Source organism: Papio anubis, chromosome 2 (genome assembly GCF_008728515.1).
Source record: "Papio anubis isolate 15944 chromosome 2, Panubis1.0, whole genome shotgun sequence".
Lineage (NCBI taxonomy): Eukaryota > Metazoa > Chordata > Mammalia > Primates > Cercopithecidae > Papio > Papio anubis.
In genome coordinates, this window is record NC_044977.1 from 47497235 (window position 1) to 47516088 (window position 18854).

At 48.9% G+C, this 18854-nt stretch overlaps 1 protein-coding gene and 1 pseudogene across 2 annotated transcripts in view; both read right to left on the bottom strand.

Annotated features, from left to right (window-relative positions):
* Positions 1 to 97: 97 nt before the first annotated feature.
* LOC116274070 lies at positions 98 to 278 on the bottom strand (annotated as a pseudogene).
* A 5694-nt stretch (positions 279 to 5972) lies between these two features.
* Positions 5973 to 18854, bottom strand: part of RUVBL1 (RuvB like AAA ATPase 1) — a 42625-nt gene continuing 29743 nt past the window's right edge. For both annotated transcript variants that reach the window (XM_003906912.5, XM_009181373.4), the window contains exons 9-11: positions 12725 to 12827; positions 7481 to 7572; positions 5973 to 6424 (exon numbers count right to left, since the gene is read on the bottom strand). In XM_003906912.5, coding sequence (XP_003906961.1) covers positions 6265 to 6424; positions 7481 to 7572; positions 12725 to 12827 — 355 coding nt within the window. In that variant the 3' untranslated portion in view covers positions 5973 to 6264. The remainder of the gene's footprint in view (positions 6425 to 7480; positions 7573 to 12724; positions 12828 to 18854) is intronic.

The following is an 18854-nucleotide window of genomic DNA, read 5'->3' on the forward strand; positions in this document are numbered from 1 at the left end:
GACTGACAAGGCAGACTGGCAGGCAGACAGGGATGGGCGGTGCCTAGACAACAGGGATATGGGGGCTCACCTGAAATCCTTTTTTTCATTCCCCCAAAGAAGGTGCACTATTCCTGGAGGTACTGCAATACCAGGTGGATACATGGAGTGGAAGGAGCAAGGTCCTATTCCATCTCCCTGCTCCAAAAATCCATTTAATATACTGTCCTCAGACAGCAGATATTAAACTGATAAGAACACATACTACACTTGATCTTAGCCAAAGGCTGAGAGGCGATCGCTTGTAATTCTTGCAGTTTTCCATGTGACATGTTTCATAATGAGTGTTGAGAAGGTGCTATGAGTGTGTGCTGCCCCACGCATGTCCTGGCCATCTCTAGAGGAACACACCGGTGTAAGACAGGCACTTCTGGAGAGGGAACAGGAGGCCGGGGGCAGGTGTGGAGGGAGGTTTTTCACGCTACACGCCTTTGGCAATTTTCCATCAAAAAACTAAGTGTATGTACCTTTAATTGAAAGCCCAACTCAGCCTTCCCCCACTGCTCCTTCCCCGCATGCACGTGGGGACACACACGCCTTCCTCCCTGCCTGCCGGGACTTCAACCTCTCTTGCTGGGAAGTCGCACACTTCCGTCGCGACTTCCCAAGTCGTGCTAGGTGTGACTTGGAATCTCGGAACCCCTGGGCTAGGCCTGACCACGCCCCCATGGGGGCAGCGCGGCGGGGGCGGAGCCTGGGACTGAAACGCCACGGGCGCGGCTCTGTGCGTGTCCACCCACGCGGGGGCGCTGTGTCCTCGCAAGCTCCCCCTGGGCGCCGCGCGGCCCTGGGGAGGCTGTGGTTTTCGAGGGGAAAAGGGAGAGCGGCTGGCACTGCCCCCGTTGCCGCTTGGCCCTGAGACCCCCACCGCCCACGGGATAGGCCCCAGTCTACCCAGCCGGGCCCCCCACCCTTCCCCTTGTCTCGCTCCCCTTGGCAGTTCGGGCTTCGGGTCAGTCCCACACTCGCGCCCAACTGTCCCTGCTGCGCTCCTGTCACTGGCTTTGGGAAGCCCTCCGGCCCCCTCTCTGCACACCTGGCACGCGGCTCCTCCCTAGCGCCATGTGGGTATTTGGGTTGGGCGAGCCTCTCCCTCTCGAGTCCCGAGGGGGTCCCGGCGGCCCAGGGCTCTTCTGGAGGGGCAGTGCCTGAGAGGCGGGTCGCTTCGAGTGGGGATTTGTGGGCTCTGGGGCGGGGGGTGGGTGGGGTGGGGCAGACGGCTCCTGCCCCCGTCACCCAGTGGGGCGCGAGCAGGGCCAACCGTGCACTGAGAGCGCTAAGGGCGTCCCCACAGCATGACCCGACCCAGGGACAAAGCACTGGGGGATGGGACCACTTTCGATGTCTGCTAAAGGAGCACAGCGGGGCGGGCCGGCGTGGAGGGGCGGGGATCGGCATTCCTGCGGGTCTGCCCGGAGGGTGGGGAACCTGGGATTTAGCCATGGGACCTGTGGAAGGGTTTTGGTCGGGGTCCTGACAGTCAAGTCTGGGTTCTCAAAGATGGTTGGGACAGTGGGCAGGCTTGTAAAGGCCGAAGAGGCTGGTGGACCTGGTGGCTGAGGCCTAGGCCAGGCAGGGGTTGGGGTAGAGAGGTCACAGCAGGTGTGGTCCCTCCTCCTCCCACCCCTCAGGCCTAAGTAACTCAGGCCTTTGTGTTACGGCTGCACCGGGACCTCCACCCACTACACACGCGCTCACGCAGCCCAGTGAAAACCTGCACCGTGTGCCCCGTGTGCAGACCTGCAGCATGCACCCCGCACCCAGCCGTGTCCCCCGTTCCCTGCACGTGGCTCCAGTGTAAGTGCAGTGTGCTGTGTGCGGCGTCCCAGCGCGCACCCCGCACCCCACCGTGTCCCTCTGGGTGCGGGGTCCGCGTGCCCGCGCCCTCCCCGCAGCTGCCGGCGTCCCCATTAATCACGCGGCGCTGACGGCGCAGTGATCTGCGCGCTGGCGGCGTGACGGTGACGGTGACGGTGACGGCGGGTGACGGAGCGGGCAATCGGCGGGCGCCCATCGGCCCATCTTATCGCGCCGGCCCAGCCGCCGCCCGCCGCGCGCCGCCCATTGATCGCGCCGGGCCCCTGCCCGGGGGTCAGTGCGGGCCGGGCCGGCCTGACAGCCGCATCCATCGCCTAGACGCGCGCTGATGGCGGCCCGGCCTGCATGGCCCGGCCATTAATCACCGTGCCTGCCGCCAAGTGACGGGGAGGGGCGGCAGGGAAGCAGGGGCCGACAGGCAGCCCCCGCGGCCGGCCCACCCCTTCCCCATTCTGGGGCCCCACTGCGTGGCCCACCCTGCGCCCTGAGCTCCCCAGTCCCGCTGCCCACGACTCCCTCACCCCCTATCCTGCTCTCCCCAGAATGGAAGGGGAGTGGCCGCACACTGAAGGAAGCAAGGAAGAGGAACTTCTGTGTGGAGAATGAATGGATGACCATGAATGGAGGGGTGAACACTGTTCTACCTCCCGAGGGACCTCTTTTCCAGACACCAAATGAGAGCAGGTCTGACCTGACAAACACCAGCGCTGGTCGCGGCAAGGGGGTGGTCATTTCGCCCCCTCTGGCTGCCTCAGCCCTAGCTGAGCCTCACCCAGGATGGGATGCCAGGGCCCCGGTGAGAAGCAGTGCGTTGTTTCTGGCAGTTGCCCCGTGCTATCCCCTCCGCTCTTGGGCTGTGTGGCCCTGAGCCAGTGCTGGCCCCTCTGGGCTGCAGGGCTTTTTCCAAACACAGGGGGATCCTAAGGGTCCTTCCAAGTGCCAGCTGTCTGCGAAAGGGAGGGGCAGGCCTAGCAGGCTGCTTGCTCCAGTTTGACAAACTGTGACCTCTTTCCAAGTGGGCCAGGGATCAGGAACTCTTTACTGCCTGTTAGTCTCTTGGGTACCTGATGCAGCCACATGTGGGTCACTTCACCAAGTCCTCACATGGGTCTATGGGATATGAACTTCCCACTCTCACACCAGGAAACCAAAGACTCACGAGGCTAGGACCAAGGGCCACACAGAGGAGGAAAATGCAATCAATGCCATGCCCTGCTGAGCCCCAGAACCGCTTGGTCCCCATCCACTGCGCCTCTGCCCACAGCCCTCCCAGAGCAGGGGGGTACCCCAGCTGCTCCGCCCAGGGCTGGCCACAGTTTCTGAGAGAGAGGTCGACTGGGAGTGCAACCCCACCCCCATTCTGTACCCCCATTTTATTATACAAATGGCTAAGAAAGGTTTGCTAACCAAGAAGTCACTTTCTAGTGTGAGAGCACGATCCATTTAGTCCTAAAAAACAAACTGTCCTACCAATCAATCTGGCAGATGCAACCCTAAGACATGTTGCAGTAAGAAGGTGTCTGCACTGAGAAAATGAGGCAGGGCACAAGGCGGTTTCCCTGCCACGGCCAGGGACGCGTCTTTCAAGAGCCCTTCCCAGTCTCACAACTATCTCTGGGGCCATTAGCACACGAGACAGGGTGCTGGGATTTATGTGAAAATCCCTCCCTCCCTCTCCTCAGCCACCCAATCGGCTCCCTGGGTGGCACCCAAGAGAGCCTGGGCTGAGAGCCTGGAATATTCAACCACTTCCAATGACCAGCCCCCACCCTGCCTCACTTTAATATTACAACAATTTTTCACACTGGAGCTGAAATAGTGCAAAAAATGGGGCTGCTGTAATTGTTGTTAGATTGTGTGTCAGCCTGATAAGATGTAACAAATATTTTCCTCCCCACCAGGGTCTGTTTCCCTCTTAGTAATGGATGGAGAAACTTCTCATAGTCGGCGAGGGATCAGTCGTAAAAACTTCGCCTAGAAGATTAATGTAATAATCACAGACCTTGCTGGAAAAAATAGGAGGAAAATTAAAATAATCTCACCTTCCTGCCTATCCAGAACCATCTCCCTCACTTTGGAGCACAGACCAGCGAATTGGGCCAGCTCTCTGGGCACCACCTCAGCTAGGATACCTGAGGAGCAGGAACCAAAGGTCTGTGGCCTGGGAAGAGCGAGACCACGGTCCCCTCCTCACCTGGCTGCTCTGGATATTGGTACCTTGGGCAGCCGAAGAAGACTCTGTCCCCACCCGCGGCTGGGAGATCTGCTGTCAGCACCACTTCCATCCTGCTCCTTAAACACCATGAAAGGCTTGGGGCCCAAGTGAGAGGCCCCGCTGGAGCAGAGGCCTGCCTGGTTCTTGTCCTCTAGGTGGGTCACCTTCTCCACACTGGACCCCGCTTCCTTCACCTGCCTGGTAGAAAGGTCAGATCTTGACAGCTCCTAGCTGCCACTAAATGCCAACACAGAAAGAGGCAGTATGGCCCCCAGGTGTTAGGAACACAGGTTCCAAACAGCCTGATTTCAAATCCTGGTTCCGTCTCTCACTAGCTGGGCAAGGGACTTGCCTGAACTGCCCCCTCCTCCTCTATGGAAGTGGACTTGGAAGTGGGCTAGCACACCTATCCCAGTCTCACAGGCTACTGTGAAGGCAACATGGAACGCAGAGTGTGAACACAGTCCCTGGTGCAATAAGCTCTTGCTGCATCTCTCTTCTGTTTGTCTAACATGGCTCGAGTGGGGAGGCTAAAGACAAGTGCAGCCTCAGAGGACACTGGCAGCCAGCATGGGCCACATGCACAGCTGACTCCATGAAGGGTCCTACCACCACTGCTGTGCATGCCAGGGTCCTCAGGGGCCAGGCCCAGGGAGAAGATTCACACTGGCAGCAGGGACAGGCTGGCGCCTCTCAGGCTAGGTGGGATCCCCAGCATCATCTCCGCCCCCTCCCACTGTCCCCTTGACATGACTACAGGGGACTGTCCCTAATGGAAGGACAATGCTGCTTGCCCCACAAGGAGCTCATTGTTAGTTTGGACTAAAGCACTGAACCAAGATGACCATCCTGGTCAGCCCTGCCTCCCATATCATAACAGCACAGAGATCCAGTCTGAACTTGCACAAGGGGCAAGTGGTAGGAACAGTGTACGGGTGCTCAGCCCTACCTCAGGCACCACAGAGCTGGCAGGGAAGGACAGGCGTGGCAAAGGCAAGAACGCAGCGCTCATCCTACTGGGAAGGCACATTCCAGTCAAGTGCACTGCCCAGTGCTGCACTTGCCCTTGCTTACTTAGTGGGTGAACCCAGAGATGCGGCCAGAGAGATGGGGACACATCAGAGGGACACACGAGCCAACTGACAGAGCTCTCACTGGCCAAAGCTGGCTCAATTTGAGCAACAAAATAAATCTACTAAAGTATACGATGAACTTCCATGAGTCCATTCTGATACAATCTTCCATGCAGAATCCCAAATAATTTTGGTAAATACTCAGTTCTCTAGAGGTGAGCATAACCGCCACCCTTTAAGTGTGGGCTGCACATAGTGACTTCCTTCCAAAGAAATCAGTATGGAAAGGCAGCACAGAGTAACTTTACAGTGAGAAGACCCCACAAACATGACCTCAGCCATCAAGGGTCAAGGTCACCATCAACGATGAGTCATGTTGTTAGCATGTGACGAGAACCACACATGGTATGATGAGAACTGCATTTCACCTCTGTATCTTCTTCTCCATAACCCACAATCCCAGTCTACTCACGAGAAAAGCATCAGACAAACCCCAACTGAGGGATGTTCTACAGAATACCTGATCACTCCTCCTCAAAACTGTCAGGGTCATCAAGAACAAGGAAAATGTAAGAAAATGTCACAGGCAAGAGGCATCTAAGGAGACATGACAACTAGTTGTAATGGGTTATCCTGGATGGGATCTTGAGACAGAAAAAGGACATTAGGTAAAACTGAGAAAATGTGAATGCAGTATAATAATGGATCGGTATTGGTCATTCACCGTGTCAAATGTGCTATCTGATGTAACATGTTAACAAGAAGGGAAACTGGGTACAAGATACATGGGAACTCCCTATGGTATGTTCACAATGACTCTACAACTAAAACTGTTCTGCAAAGTTTATTTTTAAAAAACTTAGAATAGAGAGAGAGAGAGATCAAAATAACCTATGAAGATTTATAGAAAACACACCAGGTAAGGAAGGGTTCTTTCAAAGCAACCACAGGAACAGTTATGATAATTTAAAAAGAAATGCTTTCCACACTGAACTGACAGTGCTGTAGACCACGCCCTGAGTGGGGACGGCAGCCCCAAGCCCAGGGGCGAGCGCCCACAGGCCAGACCCAGGCCAGACACACCTGGGGAGTCTCTTGCTGCTGAAAACCTCAGCCATCTCACTTCATGTACTTATCCTGCTGATCAGCCAGGATTTTGGCAGAGGACTTGGCATCATAGAAAAGCTCACTGATCTCTTCGACGTGCTCTTTCTCAATGCTGTCCTTCCCGTTGATTTTAGCAAGCAAGTTGGCCGGGGTCAGCAGCTGCACTGAGTACCTAGAGTGGACAGAGGCCAGGGCTGGAGTGAAACTGGGGCCACCGAAGCCCCTTCCCCCAAATCAGCAGGCAGCACTGACACCAGGAGCAGAGCCCAGTGCTAGGCTTGTGCCAGCTGATATGAGCACAGAAAAGGGGAGACAAAGTTGTCACTTCTCAGAAAGCTGCAGTCATTACCCCATCAGAGAGGGGCCAGGAGCCACCAAGAAGACATAAGTGCTATTCCCCAAATCTTTAGTACAGTCTACAAATCCTCCAATAGGAAGTAACATCACTGCTACTGGAAAAGGACTGCAAACTTAAATGTATACAGGTGTCCAACAGATAGGGATATTTAACATGGCAGGGAAACAAAAACACAGCCATCTGGAAGTACATGCCCATCCAAAGGCATGAAGACTCTGCCGTTTTAAAAAGTACCCCTTCATCCAAACCTCATAGCTTGCATTTCTGCCTTCAACCTCAGGAACAAGAACTGACTAAAGGGATGTAGGGAAGGGCTGAGGACTGTGAAGCAATGATTTTACAATGAGTCAGGCCACTGTGAAGGGACATGCTCTGCAGGTCCTGCCTTTGAGTTGCTGGAGAACTGTCTATGTCTGCGCTCCTCCCTGGCTCTCCATACCCACCACCCAGACATTTTTTATTTGCTTGATGGGTAAATAAATCAAAAAAGTTAAAGATTTAGCAGGCCTCATAACATCACTGGGAGAACAGGAGCCAGGGCCCTGGCTAATTAGCTGCCATATGGTCCCTACTCTCTAATTCTATGCATCTTCTCTGCCACAAGAAGGCCCAGGGTCAAAGCACTCTCCACCAGAGGGGAGCATCTGCTGCAGGACACAGGGACTTCACCCTTACTCTAGCTTGTTAAAAACCATCAGATAAATCCTCTGCATTTGAAACTCAAGTGCCCTGGCACCCATCACGCCAGGAAGAGCAGATGGATACAGTCCTGTGCCCTAGGAGGGGATCTACCTTTATTGTCCAGAATGACCCCAGTGAGAGCCCTGGCTGTGCTGGGGAGGCCCCGGCGGGCCCAGGGTACTGGCTCACCTCAGTGTCGTCTTGGTGCCAATCTCCCCCAGGTGGTTCAGTGCCTCCTCACTGATGTTGATTCCCTCCGTCTGGGCACGGATTTTAATGATCTTTTAAAGGAGAAAAAACATGATCAACAGTGACTGACCTCAAGTGTCCCATTTCTAAAGTGCTTTAAAGACAATGTTGCTCAGTATTTCTCACTGTGCAGCATAAGAGAAATCAAGACCTGGGCTGGTGGGCAGGAAGCAAACGCCTGCCCAGCACTGCTGGCCCGGCACCCTCCAGGGGGCATGTGCAGCCCCACAGTATGCATGAATAGCATCACAGCCAGTATGCTGTGTTCAACTGACTCAAGTGTGGCTGGTGCCCCAGGAGGTGTGCAGCTTCCAAGTGGCTCACTCTTGCCTCCATGTCCTTCCCTCCCCTGTCACCAGGCAGAGAACTGGGGCCTCTTCTAACCTACCCTGGGCTCCCACAAGGGCTCTAACCTACCTCTCCAGCATGGGCACTACCACCTACAAGCACTCAGGCAAGAAGAGACATTTTTTATTTGCTTGATAAATATGATGGTTAAATAAATCAAAAAAGTTACTTTTAAAGATTTACCAGGCCTCATAACATCACCGGGAGGTATCTAATCTATCAAGAAGAGGCTGACGCTTGTTGCAGTTTGAAGATCTTGGTAGAGTTGGAAGGGAGGCAGGCTGGTGGCGGGGATGCTGTAACACGGTGGACCAGGATCCTGCAGGCGTACCAGCACTGAGTGATAAGGGGCAGCTGGGATAATGATGTTGTGTGTTGTGGAGCTGAGATAACTGCAGGACTTCGAGCCGCATATAATACAGGAATTTTTCACTTTGGCAGCTTCGTAAACAAGATATCAAGAAGCCCTTGTTGAAATTAAAGCCATAAAAGCACACCCAGTGTAGAGGCACAGGAGCTGGGAAAGACTGAGTCCCAGCTTCAGCCTTCCAGGAGGGAGGAGAGCCAGAGCTTTACTGAGGTGGCCACATCAAGCCTCGCTTGTCAGCTCTCCAGGCTGGGACCCTGCGGGCAGGAGCTGCAGTGGTGGGGAGCCCAGTCTCTGATGATCCTGGCTGGGCTGGGGGGACAGCACGTCGGCTGCCCATAGATGGGAAAGGCCTTGGAAAGCACCAGCAGGCCAGAGCGGCTGCAATGACCCGGGTGAGGGTGAAGTGCTTGGCCAGCAAACACTCTGGGGAGGCAGCCCCTCCACCCACAGCCACCACTGCTACAAGGTGCTGTCTGAAGTCTTCCCTTTTGTCAAGATGGGCTCAGAACTCAGATCTTTGTACAAAATGTGCTGATTTTGGCCGGACGCAGTGGCTCACACCTGTAATCCCAGCACTTTGGGAGGCCGAGGCAGGTGGATCACCTGAGGTCAGGAGTTTAAGACCAGCCTGACCAATATGGCAAAACCCCATCTCTACTAAAAAGACAAAAATGAGTTGGGTGTGGTGGCACATGCCTGTAATCCCAGCTACTTGGGACGCTGAGACAGGAGAATCGCTTGAACCCGGGAGGTGGAGGTTGCAGTGAGCTGAGATTATGCCATGGCACTCCAGTCCGGGCAACAAGAGAGAAACTCCGTCTCCAAAAAAAAAAAAAAGGTCCTGATTTCTAGATGTCAGCAACTTGTTCAAATATTTCACAAACACTGCATAGGCCACATGAAACTTATCTGCTGGGCTCATGGGTGAACTGCCAGGGTGTGAGCTCCACTGAAACAATCTTAGCTTGTGCAGGAGGAGTTCCACTGTTTGAGATTCAAAGCTAAATGCAGCTGGGCAGAGAGGGGCCCTCTGAAGTTACTGGATGGTACAAGGACAATCAAGAAAAGGAAATGGGGGTGACTCCCTGCTCCATCAACAAAACTCCCCTCTGAACACAGCTTCAAGGTAAAAAAGGCTTCTTACTCACAGCTGGGACTGAGGAAACTGCCAGGTCCTGCCAAGAAAAATGTCCCCAGAGGACCTTCTGAAACTCCAGGGAGATGCAAATATTGAATCCTGGAGCCTGGTCACAGGAGACAGCTTCAGCCTAAGCGTCTCCCCTTCAGTGAGCTGCACTGAATCTGCGGCTCAGCTTCCAGAATGTCAGGGACACTCTGCTCTCTCTCTCACTAGAGCAGGTCAAAGCAATCGTGAGAGCGTCCGTCTCAAGCTGCTCGAAAATGGACAGTTCATAAATGAGATCTTTAATCATTTAATAACCTGCAGGGATAGTTTATGAGGGTGTCGGCTTGGATTGCAGAGTACACAAGTTACATCGAGTTTGTTTAAAAACCTAGCCCAGGCTCCAGTAAAAATGCTGAGGTTATTGCCTGGGCCAGTGGGAACAAAGCCACGAGTCCTGACAGAAAGCCTGAGGAGAGGCCCTCCTGACTAAGCCAAGATAGCCCTAGCCCAGAGCTGGCCTGGCAAGTCACTGTTCTAGAAGCACAGTGCAGAACATTCCAGACTGCTTGGGCCAGGAGCTCTGGGTTCGAATGGCAGCAGCAAGGGTGAATTAGCTCTGAGTGGTAGTCCTGACTCTGCTGCTTACTCTCCACATGGCCACAGGACCCTCATTCTTGGAGCCTCCAACATTGGCTATTGCGAAGCTGTTGTACGTTGTACGTAGAGGACCCTAGAGGGTACCTATGAAGCACACAAAGCTATGAATACAGTAATAACAACAGCAATGGGAAGGATGGGAGGGCCCGTTATTGCCAATACCTCACGAATTCTAATGACAATCTTGCAAAGCAGGGAGCAGATCTTCCACTTAACAGAGAAGGTAGAGGCTCAGTGAGATGCACCAAATTGCTCAAGTCATTCAGTAGGCAAATGATGGCCTCAAAATACTCCTGGTGTCTCTGGTCCTGACCACATCTGTGCTGGGCTGCCTTTTTTGGCAGGACACACGGGGTTTTAGACCCAAAAGTAAGGTGCTATGTCCTGCAGTAAGAATGGGCCAAGAATTGCCTAGGACTCTGTTTCTGCTTCTGCTTCTGTTCAGTGAATGCCTTGGCTTCAACCTGGCAGTCACCCAAGAGCAAGACACCCTTACTTGGCAATGAGGCCCCCGGTCATTGACACCATCTCCTAAATAACATATACAATTGCTACTATGAACCATAACTGCTTCAGTAATTTGCCAGTGCTGGTTACGAAGGGAGATCCGTGACTCTCCTGATGCATCCCTACAGCACTCCTGCATGTGGTCAATAAGAGATGCCGGCAGGTCCACGCTGGACCTCCAGCCATGGGAGAGTAGCTGAAGTGCTGGGAAAGGCCCACCCCAAGGAGAGGCCCTGACTGCTCCAAAGGAAAGATCCTGCTCACAAACTGCCAGAGGAAAGCCACCTCACGAATCCTGATGACAATGAGATGAGAGATTTCTAGCAGCAGGGAAGTTGAGTGGCACAGTGATTAAGAACACAGGTTTCTGGATCAGAAAGCCTGAATTACAGCCAGTCCTGTTACCTGCTAGCCACTGACTAATGTTATGAACTTGGGCAAATTAGTTACCCTAGGTCTCAGTGTCCTCATCTGTCTTTTTTTGAGACAGGGTCTCACTCTGTTGGAGTGCAGTGGCACCATCACAGCTCACTGCAGCCTCGACCTCCTGGGCTAAAGCGATCCTCTCACCTCAGCCTCCCAAGTAGCTGGGACTACAGGCACACATCACCACACCTGGCTAACTTTTTATGTTTTGTTGAGTAGGGGTGTCGCTATGTGGCCCAGGCTGGTCTCAAACTCCTGAGCTCAAGTGACCCTCCAGCCTCAGCCTCCCAAAGTACTGGGATTACAGGTGTGAGTCACTGTGCCTAGGTAATGTCCTCATCTTTTAAAACTACTGGGTAATGACAGTAGTTCTCCCTGCCTCATGGGTTACTGGGGATCAAATGGAATCAAACTGGCCAGGTATGTCCTGTTCAACACGATGCTTAACAGAGTGCCATGCTCTGGTGAAAAGACAAGGTCCAGGCGAAGTGCATCGAGATGTCACTGCAGCCCCAGCCTGCTCAGCATCTCCAACCATGGCTGCACGCCAGAGTCCACCAGAAGAGAACATTTGGGGCAAGGGTGGGCAGGGCAGAGGAAAGAGCGCAGCACATACCACCTCTGAGACACCAATCCAGGGTATGTACCACTGAACAGATGACCTGGGCTCTGCAGGGCACTGCCTGGTTTTGCATCCTGGACTTACAGCTCCGTGACTCAAAAGTAAAAAATAAAACAGATGGTGATCATACGGAATACCTGAAAATACCATTAAGGTGACTAGAAATTCCTAGTCCAATGATTCCAATGCTTGGCACTTAGTTGTGCTCGAGCTGCACATCAAGCAAGAGGCAATTCCTACAGAGACCACTGGGACTGTGGCCCTTTGGATAAAGCCCACGCTCATACATCCCTGTCGTCTCCCAACTCCAAGCCTAACCCAGATTCAGCTCACGCAGACTTATGGGCATGCACCGTGTGCCAGCCACGGAGCTAGATGCTTCCAGGGGTCCTTCAATGAAGCCTCTTATTATACGATCAGTTTCACAAACTCTATCTTCAGGTGCTCTTCTAAGCTGTATGATGCTGTCTCGCCATCACCTCTGTGGACTTGGCAGAAGCCCTCAAGGACTCTATTGCAAAGCCACAGACCTGCCCAGGGGCGGCCTCCAAAGCTGCCAAGAAACTTGTCATTCGTCATGCTGGATACAACAGACAGGCTCTGCTAGGACACAGGCACTGGCCTCTTCCAGGTCAGGGTGGCTACATTCTATACCCTGCTGGAGCTGGCTTGCTGTTGGTTCAGGTGGAACAGTGAGCCTGGCCTTGTCCTCCGAGTAAAAAAGGCCACAGGCATAGTCTGGCCTGGTCACCAAAAGGCTATCACTAAATCATATTTTATTGCCTCCTTTTTATAGAGCTGGTAGCTTCCCTAATGGCTATCATCAAATTGATTTTTTCACTAACCTTTTCCTAAGGCTTATCAAAGGGGGAACAGCAGAAAAGCGAACAGCCAAGACAGGGAGCTGAGCTTCTTTTGACACTTGGGGCAATGTCTAGTTAGCCCAATCCATCTTTCAGATGGGGAGACTGAGACTCTGGAGTAATGTGAATTGCTCGAGGCCAGTAGCTAAGTGGTGAGATGGTGAATGGCAGCCAGATCCAAGCCGCAGATACCTTTCTGCACAGCCATCAGTGAACACTGGGAGCAAATGAGAGAAGACAGCAGGAGGGAAGAAGGGAGGCTCACCTGTTTCATTTCCTGTGGAGTATACAGCATGGTCCGGATTATCATTACTCGGTCCAGAAGGTCAAGAGGGATGCCGTGAGGGGATGTGATGTCCTCAGTGCCTCTGTAAGGGGCAAAATTAATCCCATCACCTAAGCCTCTGTTAGACAAGAAACGACACTGGAAATACAGATCCAGCATTCACAACACAAGCAGCTGGCTAGGCAGCCTAAGAATCAGAGCCAGGACCACAGTAAACAGACTAACCTCCAGTGGCATAAAAACAACTTCAGGCTGGGCACGGTGGCTCACACCTGTAATGCCAACACTTTGGGAGGCAGAGGCGGGTAGATCACCTGAGGTCAGCAGTTCAAGAACAGCTGGCCGACATGTTAAAACCCTGTCTCTACTAAAAACACAAAAGTTAGCTGGACATGGTGGTACACACCTGTAATTCCAGCTACTGGGGAGGCTGAGGCATGAGAATCACCTGAACCCGCGAGGCAGAGGTTGCAGTGAGCTGAGAGTGTACCACTGCACTCCACCCTGAGTGACAGAGTAAGACTCTGTCCCAAAAAGAAAAAAAAAAAAAAACCAACTTCATTATCTTGGTAATCATCAGTACCATAGGAAAACTGGGAAACAGGAAAAAACAATAACTAAAATCATACTCAAAAATAATCATCTAGATATCTGCCAAACTTTCATATATATACAAATTATGTAGTATAATACACAGTATGTACTATATATTACATATAGTACGTATATGTACATATATAACTATATACTATATATAATACTCTATAGCATAATTTTACAAATTATACTAAGTATGCACATATTTTTTTGTTTTTGTCCATGTTGCTTCAGTCTTCTTTGTTTTGTTTTGTTTTTGAGACCGGGTCTTGTTCTATGGCCCAGGCTGGAGTGCAGTGGCATGATTCTGGCTTACAGCAGCCCCAGACTCCTGGGCTCAAGGGCTCCTCCCACCTCAGCCTCCCGAGTAGCTCGGAGTACAGGTGTGAGCTACTGCACCTGGCTTGCATCAGTCTTAATACTTATGTTTAATATTTACTTAACAATCCATTAAATATTTTACTTAACCCAAATCGTTAAGCATTTAGGTAGTTTCTCAATTGTTGCTATTATTTTTATTGATATTTTGATGCATACAGTCATAAGCATTTCCTTAGCAACTGTTGTAGTGCCTGACAGAACCCTGAATAGCTACTTGAATGAATAACTATCCTAATTTATTCAGCTACATGAGTTATCTAATCTCACAGGATCATAGCCACTACCAAGTATTCTCATTCTGAAACATTTTGCTATTTTGACAGTTTAGAAAAAGAGGGAAAGGTAACACCTTGTTTAAGTTTGCATTTCTTTGATTACTAATGAAGCATTTGAATGTATTCCCATATATATATATATTATTTTACTTCTTGTTGAGAAGGATCCAATCCCATCATTTGCCTATTTTTCTCTTGAACCCTTAGCCAAGCCACAGGAATAACAGCCCAGGGGAGGAACCTTGCCAACCCACCAGACCCTGAGGTGCACTGGGCAGTCACTGGTGGCACACGGGGCCAGCCTTCAGCTGGTGTTTGGAAGCCCCATGTGCTGTGGGCTTCTGCCTTGGCCTCTGGGGGTCATAACAACAGAAAGGCTACACTTCTGGCACTCTTAAACTCGTGCAGGATTGTACAGTCTATGGTTATAAGTAATGAATATAACAAAGAATTAGTCATGTCAACTGGATTTGTTAGTATCTGAATATTTGGTTTCAAAAACAAGTAAGGATGCTAAAAATTTAACTTTAGCAAAAATAAAATCTAATTGTTTAAATTCTATCCAGTTAATTGAGGTATAAAAATGCGTATTTATGACTGCAAAAATAAAATGCAAACAAAATATATGCTAGCACAGGATGAACCCTGAAGACATGCAAAGTGAAATAAGCCAGAGACAAAAGAACAAATATTTTATGGTTTCTTTATAGGAAATATCTATAGTAGGCAAATTCATAGAGACAGAAATTAGCCAGGCCTGGTGGCATGTGCCTGTAATCCCAGCTACTCCGGAAGGTAAGGCATGAGAATCACTTGAGCCCAGGAGGCAGAGGTTGCAGTGAGCCAAGACTGTGCCACTGCACTCCAGCTTGGGTGACAGAGTGAGACCCTGTATTACAAGAAGAAAAAAAAAAAAAGACAGAAATAAATGAGACGTTACCAGGATCTGAGGGGAGGTAGGATTGGGACTTCGTGCTTAATGGTTACAGAGTTTCCGTTTTTGAGATGATGAAAAAGTTTTGGAAATAGTGGTGATGGTTTTGGAAATAGCGGTGATGGTCATGCCACACTGTGAATGTCATTAATGCCAATGAATTATACACTTAAAAATAGTTAAAATGGCAAATTTCATGTTACACACATTTTACCACAATAAAAACAATTCAAAAAGAGAATAAAATGCTACATTAATGAATTGTTAAGTCCAATGCAAAAAAATTAAAATCTTCAAAGTAAATATGGAAACAAACTAATAGGAAATACAAATATTAGTTAACTTTAGAAAAAACTTATCTTTTTCCAGCAACAAATGTCTTTTTAAAATTAGGAAGAATTATAAAGATGAAATTCTATCATGATTCAAATCTCAGTATCTGGTGTACCTGTAACCTTCACATTAAGCAAAATAACCTTTTAAAACTACATTTTATTTTTATTTTTTAATTCTATTTAGGCCATAAGTGTTTTTTAAGTCTTATTTGAGAATTCTTTTGGGAATTCTGAGGAAATTGTAAGATCTCAATTTTGCCACATTAAAATATCCCAAGGACAAAAATATCCAACATTCTACACCACCCACGATAAATCACAACAAACATAAAAAGTTTAAAGAAGAAAAGGTTAGAGAAAAATAAAGTAGTCCCAAATCAAACTTCACAAGGACAGAATTTATAGAAATGCATTAATAACATTTCTTATAGTTTTCAAAGTCTATTAAAAGGCTGCCAAGTGGTAAAAAGGAATTTGATGAGGAGAAAAACAAAAGAAAAGGCTGCTGAGGACTGCTAAGCATTTTTCAGGAATTAAAGACCAAACATTTTTGAGATTTGTCCAAGCTATGAATCTGAAGTAGAAAGTTTCTTCTAGAAACTGTATTAGTGGGAGATGGTTCCAACTGGTGATGCTGCTGAGTGGGCTGGTTGAGTGGAGCCCCCATGTGCCAGCAGCAGTGCTGGGCCGTATGCTGACCTCAGCAGGAGCTAGGGGGCGGGGAGTGGGGAGGATCACAGTTTAACAAGGCAGCCATAATGGTAATGTTATAAAACTGTTAATAAGAAGCTGGATAATAATTACATTTTGGTAAATCTGCAGATTTATTCTTGCATCTTAGAAGCTCATTTCTGGCTTTGGCCTCAGTCTACTATTAATTTTAACATTTTACCGTTCAGCAATTGTCCAAACTCAGCCATAAGTGAGCTTCCTCCAGATAGACAGTTTGGAGCTATGAAGCCACAGAACTAAATCTCCTTGGAATCCAATACAGCATTATCTATAGGAGCAAGACAAATGTACTTCTAGAAATGTATCCTACAGATACACCACCACATGTGCAACATGGCTGACTCACTTGTGACTACTTTCCTCTTACAATAACTCTTACAATAACTGTGACACTGTGGATGTTTTGGACCAAATTAATTCTTTTTGAAGGGCTGTCCTATGCATTGCAGGATGTTCAGCAGCATCCTTGGCCTCTACCCACTAGATGCCAGGCACTTCTGAGTCGTGTTAAGTAAAAATGTCTCCAGACATTGCTACATGTCCCCAGTGGAACAAATTTGCCCCTGGTTGAGAATCACTACATAAATGCTTCTTTATGTAATCCTATAACTACAGGGACACAGATAACACAAAGCTTTTCTGCTGACAGAAAGCGCAGTAAAAACACCTCTCTGGGTAATGTGATGGGTAACTCACCTAATATCCACTTAACCTTGGGCTCAGTGGGCACACAGTAAGAGTGCTAAAAAGACAGCCATTTGATTTTCTGATGAGGCTGCCAAAACAATTCAATAAAAAAAGAACAGTCTTTTCAACAAATGGTTCTGGGACAACTGGATATTCACATGCAAAATAATGAAGTTGGACCAACCCCTTCCTTACGCCCTACATGAAAATTAACTACAAATGGATCATAAGCCTACACATAAAAGTCGAAACTATAAAACTCTCAGGAGAAAACATAAGCATAAACCTTTGTGATTTTAGATTAGGCAATGGGTTCTTACACATGAAACCAGAAACACAAACAACAAAAGAAAAAACATAAATTGGACTTCATTGAAATTTAAAACTTGTGTGTGTCAAGACACTATCAAGAAACTGAAAAGACAACTCAAAGAATAGGATATTTATAAATCATATATAAATGATAAAGATCTAGTATCCAGAATATATAAAGAACTCTTATAATTCGACAACGGAAAGACAAAGAACCTGAATAAAAAATGGGCAAAGGATGTGAATAAACATTTCTCCGAAGACAATATATAAGCGGCCAACAAGCACATGAAAAGACGCTCAACATCCTTAGTCGTTGAGGAAATGCAAATCAAAACCACAATGAGATATTACTTCATTACCCACTAGAATATCTATAATCAAAAAGACAGACAAGTGCTGGCAAGAATGTGGAGAAACTGGGATCTTCATACATTGCTGGTGGGAATGTCAAATGATGCAGATGGCTTTGGAAAACAGCTGGCAGTTCCTTGAAAGGTTAAACAGTTACCACTGGACCCAGCAATTCCACTCCTAGGTACATAACTGAAAGAAATAAAAACCATGTCCACTTAAAAATGTTGTACATAGGCCGGGTGTGGTAGCTCACAGTAATCCTAGCAGTTTGGGAGGCTGAGCCAGGAGGATCCTTGGAGCCCAGGAGTTCAAGACCAGCTTGGTCAACAAAGTGAGACCCCATCATCTCTACTTACAAAAAAAAAAGAAAGAAAGAAAAAAAAAAAAGTTGTACACAAATGTTCAGAGCAGCATTATCATAATAACCCAACAACCCAATGTCCATCAACTAATGAATGGTTAAATAAGATACACTATTAAATATTCCATATAATAGAATACTATTCAGCTGGAAAAAGAAATAAGTACTACGCATACTACAACATGGATGAACCTTGAAAACATCACGCCAAGTGAAAGAAGCCAGTCACAAAAGACCAGATTATATGGTGCTATTTATACAAAATTTCCAGAAAAATCAAATCTATAGAGACAAAATTGATTAACGGCTGCCGGTAGATGGGGGTAAGGGTGCAGAAGGGACGGTGACTGTTGATGGGTACAGTTTCTTTTTGGGTTGATGAAAATGTTCTAAAATTGATTGTGGTGATGGCTGCACAACTCTGTGAATACACTAGAAACCACACAAAAAATTGTATTTTGTATGAATCATGTCTCCATAAAGTTGTTTTTGTTTTTTTGTTTTTGTTTGTTTGTTTGTTTTTGAAACACTATCTGCCACAGGGTTACACTGAACAGAGACCATACTGTTTCTTTTTTTTTTTTTTTGAGACGGAGTCTCGCTCTGTCGCCCGGGCTGGAGTGCAGTGGCCGGATCTCAGCTCACTGCAAGCTCCGCCTCCCGGGTTTACGCCATTCTCCTGCCTCAGCCTCCCGAGTAGCTGGGACTACAGGCGCCCGCCACCTCGCCCGGCTAGTTTTTTGTATTTTTTAGTAGAGACGGGGTTTCACCGTGTTAGCCAGGATGGTCTCGATCTCCTGACCTCGTGATCCACCCGTCTCGGCCTCCCCATACTGTTTCTTAAGTCTTGATGCTTTGGTGCAACAAAGTGACTTTCAGTGAGAAACTCCTACAAGAACTCCTAATCCCAGGGGCTATACCTCAATATGAAAAGAAAATCTCCCAGTTTGCAAGCTGGGATCAGTGCTGGGCTCTCATCTAACAGTTCAGGATCCTGAGCTTGGAAGGGAAGGCACTTCTTACGGTGTCAAGTTAGGGAAGAGCCAGGCAAGCGGGCAATAGAGCTTTGCCTCCCTGTCATCCATGGATGGACCTTTCCCAGAAGGAGTCTGGAGCGTCAAGAGGCCCAGGGACAGGT